Source organism: Bos grunniens, chromosome 17 (genome assembly GCF_055505025.1).
Source record: "Bos grunniens cultivar Pamir isolate PY7600 chromosome 17, Bosgru_T2T1.0, whole genome shotgun sequence".
Classification (NCBI taxonomy): Eukaryota; Metazoa; Chordata; class Mammalia; order Artiodactyla; family Bovidae; genus Bos; species Bos grunniens.
In genome coordinates, this window is record NC_141181.1 from 45216029 (window position 1) to 45230732 (window position 14704).

General features: G+C 52.9%; 1 protein-coding gene across 1 annotated transcript in view; it reads left to right on the plus strand.

The window, feature by feature from the left end:
- Window positions 1-717: 717 nt before the first annotated feature.
- Window positions 718-14704, plus strand: part of GALNT9 (polypeptide N-acetylgalactosaminyltransferase 9) — a 114973-nt gene continuing 100986 nt past the window's right edge. Inside the window, exon 1 of the mRNA XM_086345966.1 lies at window positions 718-1402. Coding sequence (XP_086202092.1) covers window positions 1162-1402 — 241 coding nt within the window. The 5' untranslated portion in view covers window positions 718-1161. The remainder of the gene's footprint in view (window positions 1403-14704) is intronic.

Genomic DNA, 14704 nt, shown 5'->3' on the forward strand with positions numbered 1-14704 from the left:
TTTGAGGCTGTATTAGAGATTGACGTGGAGGCGGGGTCAGCCAGGTTTGCTGTGCCCTGAGGTCTGAGGACCGCGTCCTGGAGCACCGGATGCCCAAGAGCCTACGCCTCCCCCGTCCCGCAGTGGGTTTTGCGGTTCTGCCTGTGTGTCTCTGGGTACCACGGACTCTCAAGCCCGGGGCACCAGTTCTTGGACTCAGCTCTTCCCAGCCCTCTGCCCTGCAGAGAGGGAAGGGGAGGGAGGCCGGGGGTTGATTCAGTTTGAATGAGGGAAAGGTGAGACAAACCACCAAGGAGGCTTTGACCCTACTGTCTCCCTTCTTTCTCACAAAGAGCCTCCCCTCCCACCTACCCCTGCTCATCCACGCAGACTATACTGCCTTGACCAGACACTCACTCCCCAAGATCCTGCTTCCGCAGGTCAAGTTTGGGGAGGGGGCGTGTGGAGAGATTGTTCGCGCGCTCCGCCCCGCCGCACCCGCCGGGTCGCCCTTGGACTGGGTCTCCTGAACGCGAGGCCCCGCCCCGCCCCACCCGGTTCTGGCGCCTAGGGCGCGAGCCAGACCTTGCGCCCCACCGGGTGGGGTGGGGTGGGGGTGGTCCCTGAGGGGGCGGTCCCGGAGGGACGAGCCTGCGGGGGCGGGCACGGGGCCCGCATGCTGATGAGCTGGGCGGCCGCGTCACTCCGCACCGGCGCCGTGGCTGCGGGGCGGGCAGGAGCTGCACACCAGCCGAGTGCTTGCCGGCCCGCGCCTCCCTCGCTTCCCCGGGTCCCGAGGCCCTCCCCGCCGCCCCTGAGAGGGGGCCGCGCCCCTCTGAGGAGGATGCCGAGTGCCCCCTGCGCCCACGGCCCCGGGCAGCCCCTGCTGGTGGGGAACCCGGGAGGCAGAGGGGCGCGCTGAGAGGGCGCGGGTGGTGCTGAAGGGACAGCTCCCGGGCGCGGGCGGCAGAGCGCGCAGCCCTCCCGCAGCATCCGCCTGCAGCCCCTGCCTGCAGCTCCCGGCCCGCAGCCCCCCTCCTTCAGCACCCCAAGCCCGCAGCCCGCGGTGAGCTGGGCTGGCTCATGGTCCCCGAAGCAGCGGGCCAGGCGGAGGCTCCTGTGTCCACCGGGCCCACGGGGATGCCCCGTGGGTGAGGCAGCCCCCAGCTTCCAACCGCGTTCATGGCGGTGGCCAGGAAGATCAAAACTTTGCTGACGGTCAACATCCTGGTGTTCGTGGGCATCATCCTCTTCTCCGTGTACTGCCGCCTGCAGGACCGCTCAGAGGGGCTGGTGCAGATCGTTCGCAGTGCCGACCGCCGGGTGCGCAGCCGGCATGCCAAGGTGGGCGCGCTGGCTGAGCGCGAAGCCATCCTGCAGCGCCTTGACCACCTGGAGGAGGTAGTCTACAACCAGCTGAATGGTGAGCTGAGCCAGCGCCCCGCTCGGGACAAAGAGGCTGGGAGAGTGGGTGGAGGAAGAATTGTTTCCGGGCTTGGGACGCTGAACTGTGTCCCTGGCGCTACAACCTGCGAGGACCCCAGGGACCTGGTGGCCAACCAGGGCTAGGATCGATTTCCTGTTACTTGTGGAGTGAATCAGGTAGAAGGCAGATGGGAATACAGCCTCTGTGTAGCTGAGGATGCTGGTCTGAATGACTACGCATACACTTATGTGCCCAGAGGACACTTGAGTACCCCAACCCACCAGTACACATGAAGGGACTCCACCTTGTTCCCTGAGGAACTGAGAGAACTTCTAGAGGTTGTAGGACCTGTGTTAAGAGCAGGCAGTGCCCAGATCTAAGAGCAAGGGAGTCTGCCATGCTGCTTCAGGAGCTGTGGGGCATCAGGGCTAAGCCTGGACTCACTCCCCTCTCTTGAGGAAGAAGTGGAGAGAGGCAGGATGGCTATGCTGCCCTTCAGAGGTGTTCTTTAGATGTTGGTGGAGAAAAGTGGGCTTCCCTGGTGGCTCAGACAGTAAAGAATCTGCCTGCAATATAGGAGACCTGGGTTCAATCCCTGGGTCAGGAAGATCCCCTGGAGAAGGGAATGGCAACCTACTCCAGTATTCTTGCCAGGAGAGTTCCATGGACAGAGGAGCCTGGTGGGCTACAATCCATGGGGTTGCAAAGAGTTATGCCCCAACCACTGGAGCTGTTCAGTTCCCTATCCTGGGGATGCTCAGGGCTCAATCAACCAAGTGCTGTGGGTCGAGTATGAGGCTGTGAACCTGTGACTCATGGACAAATAGAGTCTAGGTCCTGGCAGGGGCTTGGCAGATATTAATTACCTAAATGGACCCTGAGCCATGGTGCTTGGGAACCTGGAGTCCTTGGAAGCTTCTACAGGAACTGGCTCCTGGAGGTGGGCTCCTTGTTTCATCCCAAGTGGATGTGAGTCACCCTGAGGGTCAGTGTGGGAGTCAAGGAGGGTCAGGGCCAATGTGGAGCTAGGTGGTGGGGGAGGAGGAGTACTTTTCCACATTGGGTTGCAGCAGAGCAGAATAAAGCAACTGCTGCTCCCTGGGCTTACTCTGTGCCAGTTGCAAGGAGGAAAGAGGAAAGTTTATGTTTACCCCATTAGTAGGTATTCCCCTTCTGTCCTGTGCTATTCTGGTTTCTGCACCAGCAGCCCCTGGCAATGCTCTTTAGGAAGAGTCAGTAACAGGCTCCAGCAGGAGCTGTCTGGGAGCCAGCTTGCATAGACGGGGCCTGTTCCACACGTCACTCAGTCCAATGTGGAGATCCTCTTGGGATTTCCTTCTGGATGCCCAGCTGGCCTTGGAGCAGCAGCTCTGAACCCGAGGCTTGGTTCCTGATGCCCAGGATACGAGAGCTGTCTGCAGCCATGCCCACCCTCTCTGGGAGAGTAGCGCATCCTCTGACTTCCCAAGTGCCTTCTCACCACCCCTGAGCTCCTGGGTTTTTGTCTGGAGGTAGTTCTGGTGGGTTGCTTGGCTTTTCTGATCTTCCCTATTCAGCTGAAACCATGAGGGGAGAAAAGTTTAGTTCAGCTGTCACTTGACCATTCCAGTGGTGATTCATCTCCAGGAAGGCAGTGTGCCCCGGTAATAGCACACAGCTTTATTGAAGTGTGTTTGCCAGGGTGTTATGGTCTGTTTTATGGAGAGAAGTGGAGGATTATATAAAAACATTGGCAGCACGTCAGGTTGTGTAACATCCTGACGGCCAGCTCAGTGCTGAGAGCCGTTCTCTCTCCTCCCCCACGTCAAGGTGAGAAGGAGCTGGGATTCTTGGAGGCAGGAAAAGCCAGGACCTTCAACCAACTGATGGGGGATGATGAAGTGTTTTGGGAAAGTGGAGTGTCACTCCCAGGCCCACCCCAGCCTCTCCCCCTCCCTTCTCCTGGCTTCTTCCTCCTCCCTCCTCTCTTCTCTCTTCCTACTCCTCTTCCCACCCCTTTCTCCTTTTTAAAATCCTTTCTCCCTCACCCCTTCACCAAATCTCTTCCTCCTATCAATTTTCCTCTCTTCTTTCTTTGCCCATCCCTTAGCCCAACTGTTCTGTCTCTCTCCAATCTCTGTTCTGTCTCTCCCACCAATCCCACTCTTTATCTTGCATACCCATCTCAGACCATGTGCCTAGCATAGCGCCTTACCCAGGGGTCATTCAGTATTTGTTTCTGGACATGACAAGAGAGCCCCAATCTAGCACTCAGCCTGGGTGGGTCCCTAAGGAGAGGACAGTGCAGGAATGGTTGACCTTTGTTCACAAGAAGCCCTTTGAGAACAGTGCTCACCCTTCAAACTGGCACAGATTCTTCTGTTAAAGGACTCTGAAAAACATCAAGGAGCGTGCTTCCCAGAGGAGGCAAGCCACAGCCCTTTACACTAGTGTCTATTGTGTTTTAGATCCAAGGAATAGGATATGGATTCCTAGGAGCTTCTACTTGATACGAATTCAGCTGAGTTTAGAAAGGAGAGGGAGAAACCCCAACAAAATTGATTTATTGCTTATATTTGCTTTGCCTTGACTGCTTCCTAGAAACACTTCTCCTGGCTTGAAGGAGCTGGTGGGGAGGAAAGATTGTCCCTGGGGAGCAGGGCCCAGAAGCAGAGCATCCTCCCCAATACCCCCCACAGCTTTTCTTTAGCTGGTCCAGTGCCCTTTACTTGAAATGTCTTGTTGACTCAGCAAAGACTTATTAATGGTGTGTGTAGATTCAAATTCACAGGACCTGGAGAGGGGTGGGGGTGGATTTTCTTTAAGGAAATTCAGTGTAGTCACATGCTGTATGTACATGAGAGTTTGCTTCTAAGTTTAGTGCTCAAGGCAAGAAAAAATGTTTATAGGCAAAAATTATCCTTCCAAATATCTTAAACTGCACATAAAGTACAGCATCCCTGGTTTCATGCCTGCAACTGGCACAGTGAGTCTTATGAAGGTGGAATTGGAGAACCTCTAAGCTCAGTGGGCTTCCCTGGTGGCTCAGGCAGTAAAGAGTCTGCTTGCAATTCAGATGGCCTGGATTCAATCCCTGGGTTGAGAAGATCCCTGGAAAAGGGAATGGCTACCCGCTCCAGTATTCTTGCCTGGAGAATTCTATGGACAGTGGAGCCTGGTGGGCTACAGTCCATAGGGTTGCAAAGAGTCAGACAGGACTGAGCAACCAACTTTCAATTTCACTTTAAGCTCAATGAGAAGGGAGGGGAAATCCCATTCAGTTGGTCATATGTTCAAGCCCTTCTGCCTTCTATGACCCCTTAGGAGCAGAGGCTGAATTCGAGCTGGGGATGGGAGGGGGAGGTTTCCATTTGGGTTGGTTGGCTGCTTTTTAAAATTCAGACAACATGTGTGTTAATTCCCTCTAACTTGACCCTCTAACCAGCCCAAGTCCCTCACAATCAGAGGTCAAAACCATGTATCGTCTGTACAGATGGAAAAGCTGAGGGCCGGCGAGACAGCAGGGTTTGCTCAAGGTTGTTTAGGAAGTTAGCTGTGGCAGCTGCTAGAAGCATACTTGTTTTAGAATGATCTACATTTCTTAATTTATCAAAAGTTCAAGTTAAAATAACAGAAGGTCCAGTTGTGGTCTATCGGGTAATGGCCTTGTACATCTCAGGTGGGGCCCGCCTCCCACCAGCTGTGCCAACACCACTTCCCCTCCATTGGGAAGAGGTACTTGCTGGCCCTGCTCTCTCAAATTAAAGAAATTCACATAAGACTGGTACTGGGTTTTGCCATAATTGTGCATCACACCTGGTCTATTGTTCATCTGAGGGTGGGAATTTTTGTCTGTTTTATTCACAGTTCTAATGCCAAGGGTCTTGGGTGGTACCTTGCACACAGTTCATGCTCCAGAAATATTTGTTGGATGAGACAGTGAGTGGATCTTTCTCTAAACGATTGATTGTTTTTGTTTAGAATAAGTTTATGTAAAAAGACATTTGCAAATCACCACTGTACTCGTAAGCAGGAGGGGACTAGGCGAATGAATGTAATGAAAACAAAATCATGCTCTTTAATTCCAGCGTGACAGGGCTGTCAGCAGAGGCTCTGAGCCAGAAACCTGCCCTCTCTTTGTTAGAAGGGAGATTCTCAAGTGTGGAGGATATACTGACATGAAACCAAGACTTTCTCCTTGAAGAAATCAGGGGATTGAGCCAGACTTTAAGAGGGGATAAGTCTCACGGTGTGAGTCAATGTTATTTAACGCTGTGTTCGTTTTCAGCCAACAACCCTGTCCCACGTGCTGGTCCTCCCGGGATTCTGACTACACACTTTGGGAAGCCCGGGTCTGTAGCAGAGTATTGCTTAAGGGGATGTGATGGGGGGTGAAGTGGGTGGAAAGAGTGGGGAAGTGGCTGTTGGGTTGCCAAGGGGCACTTGTCTCTGAGGCTCCATCCACTGGAGGGGGCCCAGATCAGGAAGCTGAAATCCTAACAATAGTCTGAGCACCATGAGTGATGTTTTTGTTTTTTTAAGTCTTTATTGAATTTGTTACAATATTGCTTCTGTTTTTACCTTCTGCTTTTTTGGCCATGAGGTGTGGAGGGGGTTGTTTGACTTGAATCGCTTTTTCTGTTCTCCTCCATTGGATCTCAGCTCCCCCACCAGGGATTGAGCCCACAGCCCCTGCATTCAAAGTCTTCACTACTGAACTGACAGGGAAGTCCCCACCCTGAGTTTTAGTAATCGAAGAATTTTGGAGTTGAGACCAGGAGGTGCCTGGAGAGAGGCAAGAAGGAGGCAGATGGAGAGAACGCCAGGAGGTCACCCTGTGTTTGCCTTGGCCCCTCGGGCTGCAGGGGGAGCAAACCCCTCCGTGTGGAACTTTCCTGCACTGTGGTGCTTGCTTTGGTGGTAGGCAGGTGTCACAGCTGAGAAGCTGAATTTGGGGAGGTATCCAAACAGTCCCCACCTGGCGTGGGAATTCAAATATCATATGAGAGCACAAGCCATGTGAGGACAGCAAGTGCCTCAAACCTGGCATGGGGTGGATGCCCGATCAGTGCCCTTCCAGTGACCAAAGGATGAATGCCCCAGGTGGGTGGAGCCTGCAGAAGAGCCTGGTGGAGGGGGGCGGGGTGGGTGTCTGAGAGGGGCCTGGAAGGTTCCTGGGGACGGCGAGGGGCTGGCTGCCCCTCTGGACCACTCCTCACCTCTGTGGTATGCCTGTCCCAGTCTGCCCACTCCTGAGAGCCCGTGTGCATAGAAGGTGCTGACTTCTCAAGAAGGGTTTTCAAGCCCTTTGCTATGCATGAGCAGCTCCGTTTTGAAGATGCCAAAGATATTCCACTTGCAGGGCATGTGTGTTTCATCGGAAAGATTTCCCTAGTCATTGTGAATTTTAATTCTAGAAGTAGCTCCCCGCTGGTTCCTGGGCCCTTCCAGCTAGAGTTCATCAATCTCCTCCATCTTCCTTGAATCTGCTTTATGAGTTAAAACGTCCTGCATTGCTGATCCCAGCAGTCAAAGCCACCGTGGCCGGAGAAATAGTTGCCATTCGTTCAGGATTTAATCACAGGTCCTGGCAGGTCTTGCTTCAGAATGGCAGCAATTAATTGGTTGGCCACTTCCTCCCCCAACCCCCGCCCCCACCCCAAGTCATTAATTGGCTGGCCTCTCCCCCTGCATCTGTCTCACATCCCCCACAGTTGTTGATTTACTACAGAAAGTGAAAAAATAGTTGGTGCTCCCAACCAGAGCCCAGGCTTTTGCACAACCACAGCCAGCGAGGGGGCTTTTGACACGAATGGCTTTTTCCATTCTCCTACATGGGAGCCGCCTGCAATTACATTTCACTCACCCTGAGAAGATTAACAGCATGTTGGTTTTGTTTTTTTTCCCCTTCTTTGCCTGTGCTCCTCTGCCTGCTGGTCTGCCTGTGACCCCATCCAACCACCCATATCAGAACAGCCGAAGCCACTTATGGTCACAGAGGTTAGCGCTGTGCAGTCCTGGGCCTTGGCATCTGGGGCGATGAGAGGTAGGGGTGCTTCACCCTGAGATAAACACCCCTCACGCAATTCCCCTGGGAGGAGCAGACCTCACTCTGGAGGGGCTGGCTCTATCCAGAGACTCTGCAGATCCAGCCGGGGCCCCACTTCTAGGAATAACTCAGGCCAACCGTGACCCTCACCTTGGGAGCCTGCCAGGGCTGAGTGATTGCATTTACAATTCAGCTCAGCAATTTGCATATTTCAGAGGTTCGGCACTATTTTCTGAAAGGACAGTTTATCCTTCGTTGGCTGATAACTTGACAAAAATAAGTCTCTATTCACTTCCATATCCCATGTCCTACTGGGGACATTACTGCCTGGGATCCAGCTCTTGGAACAGCTTTCCTGCTCTTTGGTCAGCTTTTCTGTTCTGCTCTCAAAAAGCACAGGTACCCTTGAAGGGAGGATAGCCAAGTGTCAAAAGAGGGATGGGGAGAGGCTGATTCATGGTGAGATGGGTCCTTGGAAACTGCTCTGCAGGCTGAAGCTTCTCATTTTCTGGAATGAAGGCAGTATCTTCTTTATCCTTATCATTCACCCCTCCTATGTTCCTGATGCTGAGTCAGGGTGTAGGAGCGAGGGAGATGCAGGTCCCTGCCTCTCAGGGCTGACGTCCTAGGAGGGAGGCAGGTGAGCAACGAGTGCTGTGAACAGGGCAACTCCAGACAGAAAGGAAGCTACCAAGAGGAAGAGTGATGGAGAGTGGGTGGGTGGGACGGGGTCTCACTTTAGATGGGGTGTGGCTTGAATAGCATTTCCCCAGATTCGTGTCCTCAGAATGTAACCCTGTTTGCAGACGTACGCAGATGAGGTTGTACTGGAGTAGGGTGGGCCCTGATCCAGTGATTTATAAGGATAATATTGTCCTTATGAGACCAAGAGGGACGCAGACATAGAAGATAGAAGGCAGAGACAGAGACTGGGGTGATGCGTCTACAAGCCAAGGACTCCGAGGATGCCAGCAACTCCAGAGGCTGGAATAGGCAGGAAGGACCCTTTCCTGGAGCCTCCAAAGGGAGTGTAACCATGATGCCCTGAGTTCTGACCACCAGAGGACCACAGTGGCTGTGTGTGCTGGGAGACTGACACCAAGGGTGGGTGGGGAGCTCCTCTATGATGATCGAACTCAGATGTGAGTGAGCTGTGAGGGGATCGGGGAAGGGCATCTGGGCAGGGGCCAGCCCCACGTGAGTGGTGCTGTGCTTCATCACTCAGTCCAACTCTTTGCGACCTCATGGATTGTAGCCCGCCAGGCTCCTCTGTCCATGGGGATTCTCCAGGCAAGGACACTGGAGTGGGTTGCCATGCCCTCCTCCAGGGGATCTTCCCAACCTACGTGAGTGCTATGAAGGAGGAGAGTGGTGTGTGGCTATCAGGGAGGACATGGGACTGTGCTCTTAGGAAGGCATGCTCACACACCATAAATGTCCTGTGTGCCAGGAACGCTTGGACTTCATCTGCGACCATGGAAGTCTGTGCCTCTGTCTAGCTGGTTGGATTTATAAAGCACATTTGAGATCTCACTTAGATCTGAGGGACCGAAATGACAGCAGTGACAACACACAGTCTCTCCAGCCACCTGAGGGACAGGACAGTCTTGATTCTGGCCTGCTCAGCCTGTGGCCTGCCTTGGGGTCCCTAGTCAGGGCTTCTCAACATGTTGCTGTTGACATCTGGGCCAGGTAATCTTTGCACATGGTGGTACGGTGCTGGTAAGCTGTTGAGCAGCATCTCTGGCCTCCACCCACCAGGCACCAGCAGTCCTCTCTGCTCCCACCTCCAGCTGCGGCATGAGACATTGTCAAGTGTCCCCCGAGGGCCAGAAAACTCCCGTGGAGATCTCTGCCTTCTGTCTAGAACATAGGGGTTGACTGGCTGGGTTCATACCTGGCTCCACATCTCAGCAAGTCAGTCACCCCCCTCTAGTCTCAGTTTTCTCATCTGTAAAGTGGGGATGATGGAAACACCAACCTCAGCAAAACCTTGTAGAGGCAAAAAGAATTGGCTTGAGTGAAGGGGGTCATCCTTGTGTCCAGTGCGATGGCTAACCCACACTGCTCAAAGTTCGGGATCCTGCTGGGCACAGGAAGAGTGCCATCCTGAAGGCTGTCCCCCATGCATCCTCTTTGACCTTGCTGTCTCAATTCAATGGCAACGTGCCTCTTGCATGCTCTGAACTTGCCTATCTACCTTTAGAGCCACCCCCAGGCTCAGCATCCTTGGCTGGCTGTGTATCCAGCTAGACTTTAATAGCCAAATGCTGTTTCATTTTTTATTGATTAACATTTTGGGCAAAGGATAGAGGTCTCCTATCTTGCGTATCAATACCTCACTTATTTAAGAAGCAAATTCACTTAATTCAAAAGTGCATCAGTTTAAAGCAGGCTATTAAGTAACATGAATCGAGTGGTTTACAGAGACATGGATACTGCAGGAAGGCTGGAGGAAAGACCAGTGTGGGGTTGCTGTCATGGATGGCCCTCGAGGCTCCTTGCTGTAGCACCTGGTCTTAGAAAGTGGTCTCCCCTAGGGTTGTGGATTGATGGCCTCAGAATTGATGAAGGAAGATGCTGGACTCTGGATCTGTGCTCTTTCCAAGGCTTTCTGAAGCTCTGAGTCTGATAAAACATAAATAAAAATAAAATAACCCACTTGTGCAGATGTAGCCCTGACTCCTGGGTCTTGAGAAGGAGGCAGCAGCATTGAACACACCCCAGGCCACTCCCCAGCACCCCTCGCCCTGCTTCGCTTCGCAGGGGTGGTCCACCTTGGCAGGCAATCCTGCCATACACGTCTGGCCTGGCTCAGGCAGCGACCTTCGACCTTCCAGTCCTCCAGAGAGGGGCTTTGCTCAGAAGCCTCAGCTGTTGGGTTTTATTTTTAAGTAAATGAGCCCAAGTACAATGGCTCTTAATATGCTGCCCCAGGCCTAGCAGTGTGCCAGAGAAATAAGATCTACAGGTGCCTGGCCTATGATGGGTCCTGGCTCCAGTAGCTGCTCCAGTAGCCTCCTGGATGGCTCCTCCCTGGGTTTTCCACCCTGGTTAGAAGTGAGGCTTGGCTTCAAGGCTAGAGGGGCAGTGTGTGCCCAGAGCCAGACACAGGGCTGGTACAGGGGGACAGTGGCTGGGACGAGGGGAAGTCCTAATTGTCCCAATTGTGTGTGGACTGACTTGCCAGACAGGACCTCCTGGAGGTTGAGAGGCTCAGGTCACAGCTGGTTCATGAGCCTCTAAGTATATTTCTTTAAAAATGGAAGAAATCTCAACAGGAAGTTACCAAAATAGTCATATATTGTAGACATTTTTATGTAACGAGTTAATGCTTTTGACACTGGAGTGCAATGTAGTTGTGCTGTTCACAGAAAGATCATGGAATTTGTAGAAATACTGGTTCTTGCAGATGTCCTGGTCCGAGAACACAGCGTGTTTAGAGGTGTGTGATGAAAGCCTTCTTCTCAGGCTCCTGCAGGTCAAAGGCTGACATGGGTCTCCTGGGGAGGGTGCCCTGTGGAGGCTTTTCCTGCCTGTTTCCTTGCCTTTCCTGGGGTTCAGCACCCATATCCTGCATCCATATCTGGCCTCCATCTCCGAATCCAACAGTGTTTCGCTTTTTTGTGCCATTCCCCCAAAGTCACATCCCAACCCCCACTCTCCTCTTCGCCTCCCTCTTCTACCTTTAAGCGTCCTTATGATCACAGGGGCCCACCGGATAATCCAGCTCAAATTCAGCTGATGAACACCTTTAATTTTCTCTGCCATGTTAACCTAACATATTCCCAGGTTCTGGGGGCTGGGATGTGAACAGCTTTGGGGTCCATGATTCTGCTGATCGCAGTGAGCAAACTGAACAGACTACTGAACATGAATACATGGTAGGGGGCAAAATAAGGCAGAAGGATGAAGTGTCAGGGGAGAGGCACTGGCATCTCCATCCAGTGTCTGGAGAAGGCCCCAGGAAGGGAGTGACTTTTAAGTGAAGTCTGAAAGTAAGGATGGGGATGTGACCTGCAGAGATCTGAAGGAGGGAGCCCCAGGCCCAGCAAGTGCAAGAGTCCTGAGGCACAGTGCGTGCTGGAGGGTTGGCTAGAATATTGGTCGGGGAATCCGTGCTGGAGACTCACACTGGGAGCTGTATGAGTCTGCTCCAGCTGCTTTAACCAGATACCACACTTGGAGGGCTTAAACCACGGAAATTCATTGTCTCACAATTCTGAAGGCTTGAAAACCAAGATCAAGGTGCTGGCATGGCTGGTTTCTGATGAGGCCTCCCTCCTGGCTTGCGGATGGCTTCTTCTGTGTGCCTGAGCATTCCTGGTGTCTCTCCCTCTGTAAGGCCACAGTCCTATTAGTTTAGGGTCCCCCGGTGACCTCATTTAATCTTAATCACCCCACGAAGGCCCCTCTCCAGATACAGTCACATTGAAGTTAGGTCTTCAACATACAACCTTTTTTTAAAAAAAGTGTTTATTTATTTGACTGCATGGGGTCTTAGTTGTGACACGCAGGATCTTTTGTTGCAGTACACGGACTCTCCAGTTGGGGCACATGCGTTCCAGAGTGTGCAAGCTCAGTAGTTGTGCCATGCAGCCTTAGTTGCTTCTTGGTATGTGGGACCTTAGTTTCCTGATCAGGGATCAAACTTATGTCCCCTGCATTGCAAGGTGGATTCTTAACCACTGGACCACCAGGGGAGTCCCCTCAATGCACAGCTTTTAGAGGACATAGTTGAGCCCATAGCAGGAGTTACCCACATGCAGATGCTATCGAAACCCACATAGCTTTATGGTCTCACCCAGACCAGGGAGTGAGTGCAGGGGAAGAGACAGGTTGGCCGAGCTGGGACAGTCTACCAGGAGATGAGGAGTAGCCAGAAGAGAGGTGAGGCAGGCCAGTGTCTGATCCTGGGAATCAAGGGGACCAGCACCGCTGAGTACTTTGATGGGTCACACTCCATGAGCACTGAGGGCTGACTGCTGCTCCAAGGGTGGGGGTGACCTGGACAAAGTCAGCTTAGATGAGGGTTGGGGGTGAAGTTGGAAGCGGCAGACATGGGGCCTTTCCGCAAAGCACTGTGGATTTTGGGGCTGGATGACTACTGGTGGTTGGACCCCCATGCAACATGGGACATGGAGAAGTACTGTCAAATTTCCCCTGGGGGCATCTCCTCCCCCAATTGAGAACCAGTCCTGTGAAGGAGGATGAGATGAGGGTCTGTCCTGGAGAGGGAGATGGGGCAGACAGAGGGTGTTATTTCCAAGATAAGAATTAGCTGAGAGGGGAGGATTGGGTGCCAGAACCCATCCTGGAGCCCATGAGAGGGTGGCACCCCAGCTCAGGAGCTGGGGCCTGTCCAGCACCTCGGACAGCTCCTCCTGCTCCTGCTTCTGAGGTAGAGGGACAGTAAGTGAGCTAGCCAGGTGGGGTGGAAGCTGGGGTGTTCTCTTTTTTTCCATTTTCTCAGAGAGGCAGCAAATAAAGTTATCAGTTGAGGTTTCGATCCCTGAGCTGGAAAGATCCCTTGGAGAAGGGCATGGCAACCCACTCCAGTATTCTTGCCTGGAGAATCCCATGGACAAAAGAGCCTGGCGGACTCTGGTCCATAGGGTCGCAAAGAGTTGGACACGACTGAAGTGGCTTAGCATACATGTACTATTAAATGGGTTTTTAAAAAGAAAGCATATGTCTGGTTTTGTATTATCTACATCCTATTTCAGAATAGGGGCCACTACAGATGTGTGTTGTGAATAGGAACACTGAGTTGGTGGGGCTGAGAACCCCTGGTCTGTAAGGTGGGACCCCCTCACAGGTCAGGTAGGAACCTGGGAGAGGCCGCTAAAGGCCTAAGGGGCTGCAAGGGCCTGGGCAGAGAGGGGCCTTGTCACCTCCCAGCCACGAGGGGAGCTGATCTCCACCCCCCATTCCCCTCAAGAGTGGTGCATCCCCAGGCCTTTTCTGGAGAGCAGGGGGAAAGTTTAGGAAAGATCCATCTGGCTCCAAAGGCAAGTGGGCACTGGCGGGGGGCTGCCTGGCCAGCTGTACCTCCTCCGGGATTCTCATCTTGGACACCCCTTCCTCTCTGGCACTGCCACCCCCACCATCCTTCACCTCCACCCTGTAGATGTTGCCACCTCTTGGAGAGCATTCTCAGGTGAAGGGCTGCTCTCCTTCCCACACCCTGAGCCCTGCTTCCCAGCCTTCACGTTTCTGGGGGAGACCCCAGGACAAAGGTTGCTCACAGCTCCAGAGTTGAGTCCCAGCCATTGGTTGGCATCATTCTGAGATGCTTCGCACTCACCTGATGGTAACAATAACCAAGGTGGATGCACCATGCTATGCGCTCGAGGTCTGTGACCATGTTTGGTGCTCACAACAGCCTGTGCAGGAGATAATCTATCTTCAATTTGCTGATGAGACCATGGCCAAGCAAGGTCAGCCCCCACTGGCAGCAGTGGGACTGGGACCCAGGCACACTGGTGCCAGGGTCCCTGCCCTGCCCTGCCTCCCCGACGATGAGCTGGGAAGACATCAACTTAGTGAGCTCGGTGGTGAGGACTGATACCTCCTGCTCGAGCAAAAAGAACTGCTTTTACTTTTAACAGAATAGTTAAGTCAAATCGGTTCTATGTGCAGCCCCCATCTGAAACCCAGCAAGCTTCAATTTTATTCCAGAGAAAGACAATAACGGAAAGTGCCTGGGACTATTTTCACACTATTTGAGCATATTGTGGAAAATGTGTTAATATTCTGTGTGCTTGAGCACTTTGCAGTGGACACAGGGAAGCAAACAAGCTTATATCTTCCTTGATGGGGGCAGAGCCTTGCAGCTGCAATGTGACTGCGGAGCCAAAACACCCAGGTGAGCAGCCCTGCTCCCTGCAGCCTTGTGCAGGTTCCTTCACAGCCTTGCTCAGTTTCCTCACCTGTACAATGGGATGAAATAGTAATTATCTCTTGGTTTTATTCTGAGAAGTAAGTGGAGGAAGCATGTAAGCTCGTGGGGATAATGCCTGGCATGTGGTTCTGGCTCAGATGACCTGGTTCAGCACCAGCTCTGGTTTCTGCTTGTCCACAGTTTCTCTGACCTCCCCTCATCCAACTCCACCAGGCCTGTGATTCTGTTTCTTATGCAGCCCCACCCCTGCAGAAAAACATAATGCTCCAAGATGTCCACGGGAAGTTGAAGAAGGGGAATCAGGGAGATAGCTTAATCCAATTAATACTTTACTCACAGAACACTATCTGCTGTGCAGAGCACAGGA